At 39.4% G+C, this 14,874-nt stretch overlaps 1 protein-coding gene across 2 annotated transcripts in view; it reads left to right on the top strand.

Annotated features, from left to right (window-relative positions):
* CASP18 (caspase-18) overlaps positions 1 to 14,874 on the top strand; it is a 53,328-nt gene that overhangs the window by 36,581 nt on the left and 1,873 nt on the right. For both annotated transcript variants that reach the window (XM_007501503.3, NM_001114360.1), the window contains 4 exon segments: positions 2,468 to 2,533; positions 7,519 to 7,586; positions 12,520 to 12,631; positions 14,191 to 14,674. In XM_007501503.3, coding sequence (XP_007501565.1) covers positions 2,468 to 2,533; positions 7,519 to 7,586; positions 12,520 to 12,631; positions 14,191 to 14,674 — 730 coding nt within the window.

Genomic DNA, 14,874 nt, shown 5'->3' with positions numbered 1-14,874 from the left:
AGGGTTAAGTGACTGGACCAGGGTCTCATAGCTTATAAGTATCTGAAGTCAGATTTGAACTCATGAAGATGAGTCATCCTGATTCCAATATAAAATGGAATCCCATCGTATATTTATAGATAGAAAGAGAGACAGAGACAGAGAGACAGACAGGTAGGTAGGTAGATATTATGGCATTATATATATGTAAAGGCAACATGACATAATAAATAGGATGATAGCATTAGTTTTGTGATGATCTGGATTCAAGTCCTGATTCTAAGGCTTATTAGCAGTGTGATCCTAAACAAGTCTCTTTAATTCTTGGGCAATTAAATAGGATTTATCTTTAGTACTGGAGACAGTTCTTAGAAATCTCCTACACGGATGAAATTGCTAGTTCTTTAAATATTTGCATTTCTTTTTTTTTCTCTGTCTTTTTCTCTCTGGTTTTCTTTCTTTCTCTCTCCTTGCCTCTTCAACTGCCTCTTTCTCTATCTCTCTTCAGTCTGCCTCTGCCTTTTTCTGTTTCTTTTCTCCTCTCTCTATTTTTCTCTTTCTCTCTGTCTCTCCCTCCTTTCTATCTCTGTTTCTTTCTCTGTCTCTGTCTCTCTCTCTCCTTATATGCCTCTGTGTGTGTGTGTGTGTGTGTGTGTGTGTGTGTGTGTGTGTATTCAAAAACATGCAATTTATTTTTTGGACTGGTTCTGTAATGTATATATAAGGTACTCACAGTTCGGTGAGTCTCTACCAATTCAGAATGGCCACTATTTTATCATTTTAAATCTAAGAGATGTTATTAAGGTAGAATCAGCAGAAGCAGGAAGCTACTTCACGAAATTTCTCTAAAAGATCCAGAAAATGCACTGATCTAAATCTCTAGGAGGAAATCCAAGATTGGCACAGGAAAACAAGAAAGGTCCATGGACAATGGGGACCACACCTGGCCAGGAACTCCGCCCAGAGCATTCCAGCATCCAGGGGCTATTCCCCAGGCCCCAGACCTGCAGCCTCATGCAGGGAATGGGAATGAATATCAAACTGTCATTCTGTTACTCATTACCCAGTTCCAAGTCACAGATGCAGGGTGGAGAGAGGAAGGAACTTCCTCCTAAGAGCTGGAGGGTAGGGAACTGTCTTAGGACCTTATTTGTGTATCCTGAAAGGAGGAAGTTCAGAAGCAAATAGCAGCTTTGTGGTTTGACCCCCAGGAGAGGATAGGGGTCTCCGAACCAACCTCTAGCCCACTCTGAAGCCTATAGGAGAATTAACAGGGCAAGAATCCCATACTGAAAGGAAGCCCATGCTTCCGTCACTTGAAATTGGCAGAGCTCTACAACTGGCCAGCAGTATTCTACTCTGCTGGAGAGCAGTCACTTGTAGAGATCATAATCATCTCTTCCTCCCCATACTGACCCAGAAGGGGTGGAGAGAGCCGGCTCTGGTTTGCCTAGCTTGCCTGCTTCCATTGAATGTGGCGCTCCAGCTTTTCAGGCTTTGTTTTCCTTTGGTCCCAGAAGGCTAGAGTCCTCTAAATAAATAATAGTGAATACAGGCTGATCATTTTTGACTCGATTTGGTATCAGTCTATGGTTAAAAGGTGAAGAACAATAGCCTTGTCTGGGTCAGGAAGTACAATCCATTTTCCCAAGTGTTTCCAGGAATGAAGAAGCTTCCTGCATTTAGCTTCTTTTCTGGGCCCTTCCTCAATGAAGGCAGACTTTCTCTGCTCCTGGTGGGAAATTTTTCTTTTTCATTCTACTAGCCTTGGATCTGAAGTGAAGGACCAGCCAAAGGTCTTTCGTGCCTCTTTAAATAGTATGTATTCTTTAAGGCTCAATTGAAAGCCTTTATCCAATCAGTCTGAGGAATAACTTGCTGGTCTTCCCCCACCCCCACCCCCACCCCCACCCCACTCCCAGGTCTTTGTAGCACAGATTTTTTTCTCCTACTTTAAAATTTTTGTTTAATAATGGCTAACTCAGCCCTATCTTCTCCTCTATGCAAACATATTTTCGGTATATTTATCAATAAAAGAGATCTATTTGATGTGGCTGGTTGGTATACCATTAAACAATTAGACAGAAACCATGTAGCCAGTAGGCCAAAAATTAAAACAGAGTGGAGAATGGGTGTTATTGTATAGTCGTGTCTGTCTCTTCATGACCCGATTTGGGATTTTCTTGGCAAAGATAGTGGAGTAGTTTGCCATTTCCTTCTCTGGATCATTTTACAAATGAGAAGACTGAAGCAAACAAGGTTAAGTGACTTGCCCAGGATCACAAAGTGAGGAAGTATCCTATTCAGGATTTGAACTCGTGTCTCCCTGACTCCAGGTTCAACACTACTTAACATTATAGCATTTTGGTCATATAGATAAGAAGTAATAGAGCCAATACCCAAGTTTAGATCCTCTGACTCCAACTTCAGTGCTCTTTCCATCATACCAGACTCTTCCACATTTTATTGCTCATCTCTCTGTTTTTAGATCTGGCTGGATCAGCAGTTACAGCACAACTGGAAAGTCATTTGGGACATCTCAGTCTTCTTTCAGGTATTTTTCTATTTTATTTACAAAAACCATTAAGCAATGCATTGAAAATGTCCATCCTCTAAGCCAGAATGTTTTCTTCATCAATATGAATCTTAATTAATCTTCAAACTAGAATTTAAGCCTCATCTGTCTGGTCAATCTGAACCTTGACCTCTCTTCCCCTCCCTTCCTCTCTCTTCTCCTGCCCTCCATTCTCTTTTCCTGTTTTCCTCTCCTCTCCTCTTCCTTCTCCTCTCCTCTCCTCCCTCCTCTCCCCATTCCTTCTCTCCCCTCCCCTCCTCTCCCCTCCCTTCCTATAAACTCCTCTAAGTTAGTTGCCTCTGCTCTTTTGACAAATACCCATGTTCTTCCCTTGTCCTACCATCTCTGTCATTCTTTTGAACTGTTACTTAAAATTAAGAACTGAATTAATATTTAATTCTCTGTGTGCTTAGGTATTATTTCTAAAACTAGATTACAAATATAGGTTACACATTTATTATAAATTATTAAAATGAATAAGTTCCTTGGAAGAAGAGGCTTATACTTCTGGATATGGAGTCATAGGACTCATTGTAAGACTTGGAACACAGAAGGCACTCAATATGTGTTTGTTTATTTAATTTAATTAATATATTTTTCACCTTAGCCCAAGATAAATCATGTTGCTCTCTTAGGAATAGTTCCCATTTGAGAATGCTTTATAATTTACAAATTTTTGTTTTCACAACAATCTTATAATATAGATAGAACCAGTATTGTTACCCCACCTCTGCCATCTTACAGATGAGGAAATCATTCCATGACTTTTTTTTTTTAACCCTTACTTTCTGTCTTAGAATTGATACTAAGCATAGTTCTAAGGTGGAAGAATGGTAAGAGCTAGGCAACTGGGGTTAAGTGACTTAACAGCTAAGAAGTGTCTGAAGCTAGATTTGAATCCAGGTCTACCTGATTCCAGGTGTGATGGATATGGCAATAGCCATTGCCCCCACACCATGACTTCTAACTTAAATCCTGGTACTCCAATCCTTTGTCATACTGTTAAAAATGGTCTGGTCTCAGTATAGTCTTCTTTTAGACATAGTTAAGGGGCTGCATGGTTTCTGCTGGCTGTCATCTCTGCTGATCCTGAAGGACAATTGCTTAAGCTTATTTCCAATGATAGAAACTCATGTTATTATTATGTATTATTTTGAAGTAGGCAAGCTACAAATGAAACCTGCCCGTGATGAAATGACTTGTCCCACGTTGTTCACTTCTGGAGTTGGGGTTTCTGATTCTAAGAATTCTACTCAAACCTCCATCCAGTTCTGCTTTTCCAGAAAGATTCTTTCATGCTGAAATTTCAAAAGATGTTTCAGAATTTTGTCTGTTTACTGACTTCCTCTAAGTCCTAACTAAGATCCCATCTTTTATATAGAGAGTCTTTCCCACTTCCTCTTAATTGCAATGCCTTCCATTTGTCCTTTCTATAGCTTGCATTGTATATATTTGTTTGCTTATTGTCTCCCCCATAAATTTGTGAGCTCTATGAGGGCAAGGTCTGTCTTTTGCCTCTTTTTCTATCCCTATAGCATTTGCCACAGTATTCTGTGCTTAATACACATATATTGATTGGCCTTATTAATAACAATAATAATAATGAAGATTTGCATACAGTGGTTTAAATTTTGCAAAGCTCATTATATACCTTTTCTCAGTTGCTCTTAAAAACAATCTTGTAAGGCATGTATCAAAGAATTCACAGATTTTTTTCAAGTCTCCACTTGAATTTGTTTGTTTTGGGGGAAATTTTTTATTTAATTAGTTAATTTAGAATATTTTTCCATGGTTATAAGAGTCATGTTCTTTCCCTCCTATCCCCCACCCCTCTCCTGTAACCGACATGCAATTCCACTGGGTTTTACATGTCATTGATCAAGACCTATTTCCATATTATTGATATTTGCACTAGAGTGATTGTTTACAGTCTACATCCCCAATCACATCCCCATCAGTTATTTTTCTTCTCTGTTTCTACTCCCACAGTTCTTCCTCTGGATGTGAATAGTGTTCTTTCTTATAAGTCCCTCCAAATTGTTCTGGATCATTGCATTGCCACTAGTAGAGAAGTCCATTACATTCAATTGTGCCACAGTGTATCAGTCTCTGTGTATAAGGTTCTCCTGGTTCTTCTCCTTTCACTCTGCATCAATTCCTGGAGGTTGTTCCAGTTCACATGGAATTCCTTCAGTTCATTATTCCTTTGGGCACAATAGTATTCCATCACCAACAGATACCACCACAGATTTTTTTTTTGCCTTTTCCTAGTTCCCCATCGAAAAAAGAAAACAAAAGTCCTTGTAACAAATATACATAGTCAAACAGAACAAATCTCAATGTAGTTCATTTCCAAAAATCCAGGTCTCATTCTGCTTCTTGAGTTACAGAGATCATTATACCCATTTCACATTGAAGACAACTGAGGCTCTGAGAGTTTAAATGACTTTGCCTATGATCATGCAACAAATGAGGGGCAGAGGCAGGATTTAATTTTAGACTTTCTTGACTTCAAATCTAACCCAATTGTGGAGCAGAAAATTGCGAAAGTGCCATCATTGTCAACTTTAAGAGACTTTAGATTGCCAAGGACAAAGGTATTTAGTGAACACCTATGGGTGTTGTCAACAAGTTGGAATACTTTTGACCTTTTATATAGCCTCTCCGAAATAATGTATTTTCTGGGAAGCAATCTCACCTGGTTCAGTTTAGCATGAGTCATACTAGAGTCAGGAGACCTAAAATCTACCACTCACATTACTACTAGCTCCTATGTGACCTAGGGTAAAGTATTCATAACACCTGTCCCTCCTTTTTTACAGTCATTATTTGAAGATTAAAAAGATCTCAAAGTACTTAGCCCAAAGGGAAAGTTGTAGATTTTTGGGAAGAAAATAGAGTTAAGAGGCTACAAAAGAGATACTGGCTAGGGGGTAGCTAGAGTAAGAGTCAGACCTAAAGATGAGGAGATCTGGGTTTAAATTTGACCCTTAGAATTTCCTGGCTGAGTGACCTTGGGCAAGTCACTTAATCCCCATTGCCTAGCCCTTTCTGTTCTTCTGCCTTGGAACGAATACACCGTATTGATTCTAAGATGGAAGGTAAGGATTTTTTTGGGGGAAAAAAAGACCTAACTTCTCCATTTTTATTTTAGGTCCATACCTATAATAATATCTGCAGGGAACTCTAACCACAAAGGGAGATGAGCAATTTATCTGTAACTTACAGTCCGAGAGAAGTGCCCGGGGCACTTCATAGTCAGAACTTGTACCACAGGCTGTTCAGCTACTGGATGAATTGGAACCTAGATCTTCTAGACCACTTTTCAGTGTTGCCTCTCAACTCCCAAACCACCATCCACCCCAAATAGCATAAGAAAAATAGGAAAACAAAACAAAACAAAACAAAACAAAAACAAACCTATCAGAAAGGCAATTGACTTTAGAACAACAAAAAAAATCACTGAGAGAAATAAATCAAAATCAAATAAATCAAATAAACCAAAATCACAATGGAACTGTAGTATGGGTTAAGAGACAAAGATGGGAAATGGAAGATTCCAATGGAAGCACAAAAATGAAATTTTCTCAAAACATAATTAATATGTATATGGAGGGAATTAAAGGAAGAAGTAGACCTCAAAAAAACAAACAAACAAACAAAAAACATCTCTTGATGACCTGGTTTCCTGCCTGTGATACATCCTAGCTAAGCAAATCATTGAAGCTCTTGGGGCCTTCCAGATTATTTCCTAAAGCTATAAAGTACAAACAAATTAAAGATCTGCATTTCCAACACTTACTAGCTAGGTGATGAAGTTGATAGGATGTTGAACCTGGAGTCAGAAAGACCTAAATTCAAACCCAGCTTCAGATTCTTATTATTTATAGTGACCCTGGACAAATCACTTAACTTTTGTTTGCTTTAGTTTCTTACATTGTAAAATAGGGTTAATAATAGCACCTATGTCCCATGATCATTGTAAGGGTCAAATAAGATAATATTTACAAAATTTATAGCACAGTACCTGCCAAATAATGGGTGATTAATTCTTATTTCCTTCTTTCCTATGAGGCCTTGGGCAAGTCCTTTGACTTTTCTGAGGACAAGTATCCTTAACTGTAAAACTGAAATAATATCATCTAAGGTTCTTTCTAGATCTAAATTCATATATCTTATGGTGGAAGTATATCTTTAAAAAAACTTTCCTCTTTAGTTTCTCTAGAAATATTAAGAATACTTTTTAATCCAACCTTAAACTCTTTCCAGACTTTTCTCTTTAAGAAAGTAGTCAGAACAAAACTAAAGTTTTCCCTTGAAATAAAATAAGGGTGGTGATCAAACATAACTGTTGTTTAGATAATAAACTTGTCTCCTTACCATAAGTGATTAAGGTCTTCACCCAGCTAAAGATGGTGTCTTTTCTGTTGAAACTTAAAAGTTAAAATATTGATCACCAGAAGGAACTCTTTTCCAACCTTCAGGAAACTGGTCCAGGAAGGAACTGAGTTATCTTGGGAAGTCCAGGGCTGTGGTGGAAGAATAATTCCAAACAACCCCCCCCCCTTTCTTTTCTTCTCCTCTTCCTCTTCTTTCTTTCTTGTTCTTATTATTCTTTCTCTTTGTTTTCCTTTCTTGTTCTTGTTCTTCTTCTCCTCCTTCTTGTTTTCCTACTCTCTTTCTCCTCTCACTCCTTTCTTCAAGCTAGAAATGCTTTGGATATAGATTAATATTAAATTCAATAAATTTGGTTCTGGAAGACATGCCAAAATCACAGAATACATTGTTTCTTTGATACTATGTTTAGGAGATATTATTAAAATTTCTTCAATGGTCTCTTCTAGCAAGAATCCTATAATGGAAAATCAGATTTTCCTATTATAATCTTCAAGCAGTCATTTGAATGTGTGCCATCTAGTCCATGATAACTCTACCACTGCAAACTCTTTATCTGCTTCTCCTAGGAAATGCTGGCCAGGCTGCAGCTCCCCTAAATATACCTGAAGAAAGTGAAATGAATACACTACCACAGGTGAGGAAAGGAAACACTGAGAGATGAGCAAGAGCTTTTTTTTTTCTCTCTCTCTCTCTTTTAAATTCAAAGATATATTATTTTCCCAATTACATGTAATAACAATTTTCAACATATATTTGCCAAACTTATAAGATCTAGATTTCTCCCTCCCTCCATTCCCTCCTTCCTCTTAGAGATGGTAAGTATGTTGATATGGATACATGTATTATCATATAAACATATTTCCATATTGATCATTGTTGTAAGAGAATATTCATAGAGAACCAAAATCTCCAAATAAAACCATAAATAGGTTAATGTGAAAGATAGTATGCTTTGATATGCATTCTAACCTCAATGGTTCTTTCTCTGGAAGTGATAGCCTTCTTTGCCATAAGTCCTTCAGAATTGTCCAGGATCACTGCATTGCTGCGAGTAGCTGAGTCTTTCACAGTTGATCATTCCACAATATTGTTGTTACTTTATACAATATTTTCCAGGCTCTGCTTATTTCACTCTGTATCAGTTAATGGAGATCTTTTCAGCTTTTTCTGAAATTATCCTACTTATCATTTCTCATAGCACAATAGTATTCCATCATCAACACATAACACAATTTGTTCAGCCATTCCCCAATTGGAGGACATCCCCTCGATTTCCAATTCTTTGCTACCACAGAATTTTTTTTCTCATTTAATCCTCTGATGAAATGATAAGGTTTCCCCTCCTGATCAGGGTAGAAACTTCATTAAAAAAATTTTTTTAACCCTTACCTTCCATCTTAGAACCAATAAGATGGAAGGTAAGGGTTAAAAAATTTTTTTATGTAAGAGTTAAGCAATAGGGGCTAAACGACTTGCCCAGGTTCACACAGCTAGGAAGTGTCTGAGGCCAGACTTGAACCTAGGACCTCCTGCCTTTAGGTATGGCTCTCAATCCCTGATCCACCCATCTACCCCATGAAATTTCAGTCAAAGAGTTGCAATTAAGTTGAAGGTACTGAGCCTGGAGTCAAAAAGACCAGATTTCAAATCCCAACTGGGTCTGCTTCAATTTTCTTATCTATAAAATGGAGTTAAGAATAACACCTACTGTTTAGAATTGCCATGAGCATAAAATGGGGTAATAGTTTTAAAGCACTTTGTACTACTTGAAACCTTCTGACTGTCTTTTTCAACCACGCCCCAGGAAGGAAGCTCATTAGTCCATCAATCAATAAACTAAATAAAAAAGTATATTAAGCATTGACTATGTGTTAGGCAGGAGATATAAAAGAGGCAAAATACAGGCAGTCCTCTAAGGAAATTGCAATCTAAAAGAGGAGATAACATGGAAACAAACATATATAAAACAAATTTTATATATAAAGTAAATAGGAAATAATCAACAGAGAGAAGGCACTAGAATCAAGAGGGGTTGGAAGTTTTCAGTATAAGGTAGGGTTTTAGTTGGAGTTTAAAGGAAAGCAGGGAGGAAAGCAAAAAATGGAAGAGGAGGGAGAGACTTTGGGTTGTCTTTCCCCATTAGATTATAAGCTTCTTTTTTTTTTAAACCCTTGCCTTCCATCTTGGAGTCAATACTGTGTATTGGCTCCAAGGCAGAAGAGTGGTAAGGGCTAGGCAATGGGGGTCAAGTGACTTGCCCAGGGTCACACAGCTAGGAAGTGTCTGAGGCCAGATTTGAACCTAGGACCTCCCGTCTTTAGGTTTGGCTCTCAATCCACTGAGTCACCCAGATTCCCCCTAGATTATGAGTTTCTTGAGGACAGAGAATTTCTTTTTTTAAATGTGTATCCCCAGGGCTTAACACAATGCCTGGCTCAGCTCTTATTTCTGCCTCATAACCAATACAGAGTATTGATTCTAAGATATGAACGGTAAGGACTAGGCAAGGGGGAGTCTTTCCTGACTCCTTCTGGAGTGAAATAAAAAGGGAATTAAGTGTGTTATTCCCAGTGTAAAGCATCAATCTTGCCTCCCAAATTCCCCCTCACCCCCCCACCAACTGTAACCCTAACCCTAACCCTCCTCCCCCCATGAGGAATGGAATATGTAAGCAAGTCTGCTTTAGTTTCAAGGATGTCCTGTCATTTTAGGACCAGTGAAGACTTTATCTCCTTTCAAGGACATCCCATCATGGTTCAAGAAAAAAGGGGAACAGTATATTACCCAGCCCAGCTGTCCTATCTCTTCATACCTTTGAAAATGTAGGGAGACACTCTTAACTTTACCCCTGCCAAGTAGGGGCTAGTGATGAGTTTATGCTATGTATCTTGCTATTTTCTGATTGGGATAGATTTCATGCCTGGACTACATGTAAGTCCTGGCCCCCAGACAAAGGGAGTCAGGCTTGAAGGGGGAAGGGGTCCTCTTGGGTCAGGAACCTATGTAATGTTTGTTTCTGGGCCCATGCATTGCATTTGCACTATCTAGGCACTTGCTCTTTCTCAAGAGAAAGAATTAAGGCTGTTTCTTCTCTCACTTTCTGACTCTGGGTTTGTAATTGTAATTTGAGTGGATGGTGATTTTTATCCCAAAGGCTCCCAAACCAGTGTAAACCTGACTTTCCTTTCATTTCCATCCTCTGATTACAACCTTCCAAAGCCTTTAAAACTGGGAAATATGAGAGAGGCCTGAGATATTGCATATAGTAGCTAATCACATCCATAATTAGTCAGAAATTCATGCCTATTCACAAGGTACATGTGATAGCTTTCCCTCTGGTTTGTGAGGCTATTCCAAGTTATTTTGAGGTGATGTAAGGAGCTGATTTAGAAGCTCCTTGATTGGATTCTTAGGGAAAGCTGCTTGGGAGCCCCAGAAAATTCCTACCCTCAGGTAACTGCCATGGCTCAGATACTTAGGGGCCACATTACCATAGCTTCTCCTGACCTACAGGAGTCCATAAAGCTCTGCAACACATTTGTGTGTGTGTGTGTGTGTGTGTGTGTGTGTGTGAGAGAGAGAGACAGAGACAGAGACAGAGACAGAGACAGAGAAACAGAGACAGAGAGACAGAGAGAGAGAGAGAGACAGAGACAGAGACAGAGACAGAGAGAGAGAGACAGAGAGAGAGAGAGAGAGAGAGAGAGAGAGACAGAGACAGAGACAGAGACAGAGAGAGATAGACAGAGACAGAAACAGAGACAGAGACAGAGAGGGAGAGACAGAGACAGAGAAAGAGAGAGAGAGACAGAGAGACAGAGAGACAGAGACAGAGACAGAGACAGAGAGAGAGAGAGACAGAGACAGAGAAAGAGAGACAGAGACAGAGACAGAGACAGAGACAGAGAAACAGAGACAGAGAGACAGAGAGAGAGAGAGAGAGAGAGACAGAGACAGAGACAGAGACAGAGACAGAGAGAGACAGAGAGAGAGACAGAGACAGAGACAGAGAGAGAGAGACAGAGACAGAAACAGAGACAGAGACAGAGACAGAGAGGGAGAGACAGAGACAGAGAAAGAGAGAGAGAGAGAGACAGAGAGACAGAGACAGAGAGAGACAGAGACAGAGAGGGAGAGAGAGAGAAACAGAGACAGAGAGACAGAGACAGAGACAGAGAAAGAGAGAGAGACAGAGACAGAGACAGAGACACAGAGAGAGAGAGAGAGAGAGAGAGAGAGAGAGAGAGAGAGAGACAGAGACAGAGACAGAGACAGAGACAGAGAGAGACAGAGACAGAGACAGAGACAGAGAGGCAGAGTTTAGAAGAAATAGAGAGCTACAAAGCCAGAGAGCGAGAAAGCAAGAGACAAAGAGAGACACAGAAAGATAACAGACTATCAGGCACAGCTGGAATCAAAGAGATGTGGGGGAAAACCTAGGGAAACCCCATGATGTGTATTCAGACACTCAATTTATTAATGGGTATAGAGGCAATATGTATATGGAATTTTCATACTGAGAACAAAGGAAAATGATATATCAAGGAAAGGATAACATGTCAAAAGTATATCAATGCTAATTACCAACATCATATATCAAGGAAAGGATATCATATCAGAAACATATATTTTCTAAGTGTCAATTAAAGTATACTAGCCTTTAAAATATATAGACCAATTAAAAGTACACAGCTGCATAATGGAGTAAATACATTCATCAATACATGTTATCTTTTGACACAGGAATGTCTTGTGGCACCAAGAGTTCTGTCTCGCGATATAGCCCAAGGTTTTGTTAACCTGTTCAGGATTGTTCTGAGCCAATTAAGAAGGCCAATTAGGAAACTCAGCTGTACTCAAGACAAAATTTGTTGGACGTACAAGTTCATGACCAGTCCTTGCCAGGTCTGGGGTAGATCTTATAAATATGTCTTTTTCTGTCTGCTTTTGCCTCAATGGACCTAGCATGTCCTTATGGACCTGTCACGAAGAATCAAAGAATCAGAAAATTTTACAGTCAGGAGGGCCCTAGGAGGCATCTGTTTTAACCCACTCTGGAAAATAAATTTCTCCTCTAACTTGCCTGATAAATGCTCATCCAGCCTCAGTCTGAAGATCTCCAATGAGAATTTCCAAGGCAAACCTGTTGTATTTTAAAATTCTGAACTGAATGAAGACTAAAAGAAACACATTTCCATGAAACAACCCTTTTATGAAGTCTGTGAGGTCACAATTATTTTTAAAATAATACTAAGACATTTTCAGTTCTCTTATGGTAACTTATAATCCACATAAATAAAAGTTCTTTGATGTCCGTAGTAATTTTTAAAAATGTAAGGGAGTTCCAGAGAAATCATAAAGTTTGAGAACTGCTAATCTGGTCCTGTCCTCTCCTGTTACAGAGTGGGAAAGTGAGCCACAGAGAAGGTTAGATGACTAGGCCTGACATCATACTGTAGTGTAGAACTGGCTTTCATTAGAACCTTCCTTTCCAGACCCTAGATTTTTGGACATGGAGACGGGGCTACTTTAGCAGGTCCTGATGTGCTCTTCTTCTCTGTCTGCAGTCCATGCCTCCTTACAAGATGGAGCACGTACCCCATGGATATGTTGTGATCATTGACAACATACATTTTAGTAACCCTGTTGATGTCAGAATCGGGACAGAAAAAGATGTAGGTAAGTCTTTGCTAATTCTCTAGGACCTGGAATTGCTAATATAGCTCCTTGGAGGACTGCCCCCTGATAATCTCAAGATCAGAAAGGATATCTAATTCGGGGAATGAAGCCCTGGCCCTAAAGCAGAGGTCCTCAACTTTTTATTTTCCAAAATAGTTTAGGTCATGATCTAAATAGTTTGGCTGATCACCAATGAAGTCTTGGAACAGAAAGGAATGGGACTTAGGTTGTCTATGAGACACGAAGGGAAGGTCCATGGTCCTCAGATGCAATTTTGCCTTTCTCCCTAATGAAAATACTATTGTGAGGGGAAAGGAAGTGATGATAGAGACTTTTACACTGTGAGGAACTGGGCTAGGCTTTAGGACTGACTTGCTGACAAGTACAATAGGCAAGATTGGGTCCAAATAACTTAAGCCAAAACATATCCTTCTGTTTTGTTAATGAGATAGAAAGATATTTGATGTCACTGTAGCAGGCTTTTTAAACTGTTGTTTTTAATGGGAATATACTAAGGGGGCAGTGCATAGATTGTTTGTTAGGAAGAAACTGGTGCATTAAGACAAAAGGTATTCATTTAAAAATAAAAAGATTGGCTCACTTGCTAAAGATACTACCTACAGAAAATGAAAAGTTCTGCATTGTATTTGTCATTGCCTAAAGCCCCAGCTCATCTTCTAGTGTACAGATTTCCTTTATTTGCTTCCAACATGATTTTTTAAAAATGCATTAAGAAATCAAAAACTGTTCCAAAGTGGCAGATTAGATGCAGCACCACATCTAAGGTCTTCCAATATTCCCCTCCAAACAATTTGAAAATAACATCTCAAATTGAACTCTGGAGTGGCAGAGACAACAAAAAGATGAGAAATTGTACCTGCCCAAGACAACTTAGAAGGGTAGAAGGAGAGATCTGTGACAATGAAGTGGAGGCTGACCCAAAGAACATGTAGCAGCCACACCAACTGTGGGCCTTGGAGGTTGGGGAGACAGCAGCAGTTTTAGGAGCTCTCAATCTAGAAGCAGCAAGGGGGTTGGAAAACTAGTCAGAAAGAGATTATAAGGAATGCCTTTACTAGCACAGAACCAGATGCTGTTCAACAAAAATGGAATGGAAAGCAGCCTAGCAGTACCAGATTTCAAACTAAGTTCTCACTTTATATAAATTTGACTATGTAGAGAATTCTGAAAAAAATCTGTATTCCAAAAAACCCCATCAAAATTACCTTCACTCTACAGTACTGTGTTCTCTCTCTTTCTCTCCCCTCCTGCTCCTTGACTTGGTGCTCCATGGCCTCCCACACCCTACAAACAAAACAAAAACCAACCCTTAAAAATCTTTTAAGTGAAATAAGAAGAACCACAATGCATAGAGAGACCATCACTGTTGTAAGCTCCCTGAAGGCAGGAGTGATGTACTTTTGATTTTTTTAAGGTCCTAAGTGCTTAGTTCTGTGTCCTGTCTAGAGATGACAGTCAATCAATGTCTTTTGAGTTACATTGAATTGTCCCTGATATTGATGTACTACTATTTTACCCCTTTACATTCCTATCCCCAGCTGCTCTGAGAAAAGTCTTTGGCAGGCTTCAATTCAAAGAGAAATATCATTCGAACTTGGATGCCAGTCAATTGCATGAAGTCATGAAAGACTATAGCAAAAGGGACTACACAGATCAAGATGCCTTCATCTGCTGTATCCTCTCGCATGGCAAGAAAGGAGTGGTATTGGGAACTGACTGGAAACCTGTAGCCATCAAAAAGCTGCTGTCTTATTTCACAGCCAATGAGTGCAAAACTCTGAAGGATAAACCAAAATTATTCTTTATTCAGGCTTGCCAGAATGGAAAAAGTGATTCTCTCCCAGAAGTGGATGTTGAATTTGATTTGGAAGCAGATGCCATTTGCAGCAACACCACTCATGAATGGTCTGATATCTTTATTGGCATGGCCACTGTGGAAGACTCTCTAGCCCAGAGGAGTGGTTCTATAGGGAGCCCATATATCCAGAATCTCTGCAAAGAGCTTGAGGCTCACTGCCCTCAGTAAGTTCTAATCTCTCTTCCCATGGCACACAAAGCATAGCTGAATAAGCCTTGGAGGAAGAACCAAGCTAGTGCTAATGGGTTCTAGCTGGTTTGGAGGGTGAAGGGAGCACAATTTCTCTTTCACCTTCCCGTACTCTCAAGATCTATTTATTACAAACGTCAAGGAAATGGAAGTTTCTACATGGGGGTAGACTAGC

Source organism: Monodelphis domestica, chromosome 8, assembly GCF_027887165.1.
Source record: "Monodelphis domestica isolate mMonDom1 chromosome 8, mMonDom1.pri, whole genome shotgun sequence".
Lineage (NCBI taxonomy): Eukaryota > Metazoa > Chordata > Mammalia > Didelphimorphia > Didelphidae > Monodelphis > Monodelphis domestica.
This window is presented reverse-complemented; position numbering and strand designations above follow the sequence as displayed.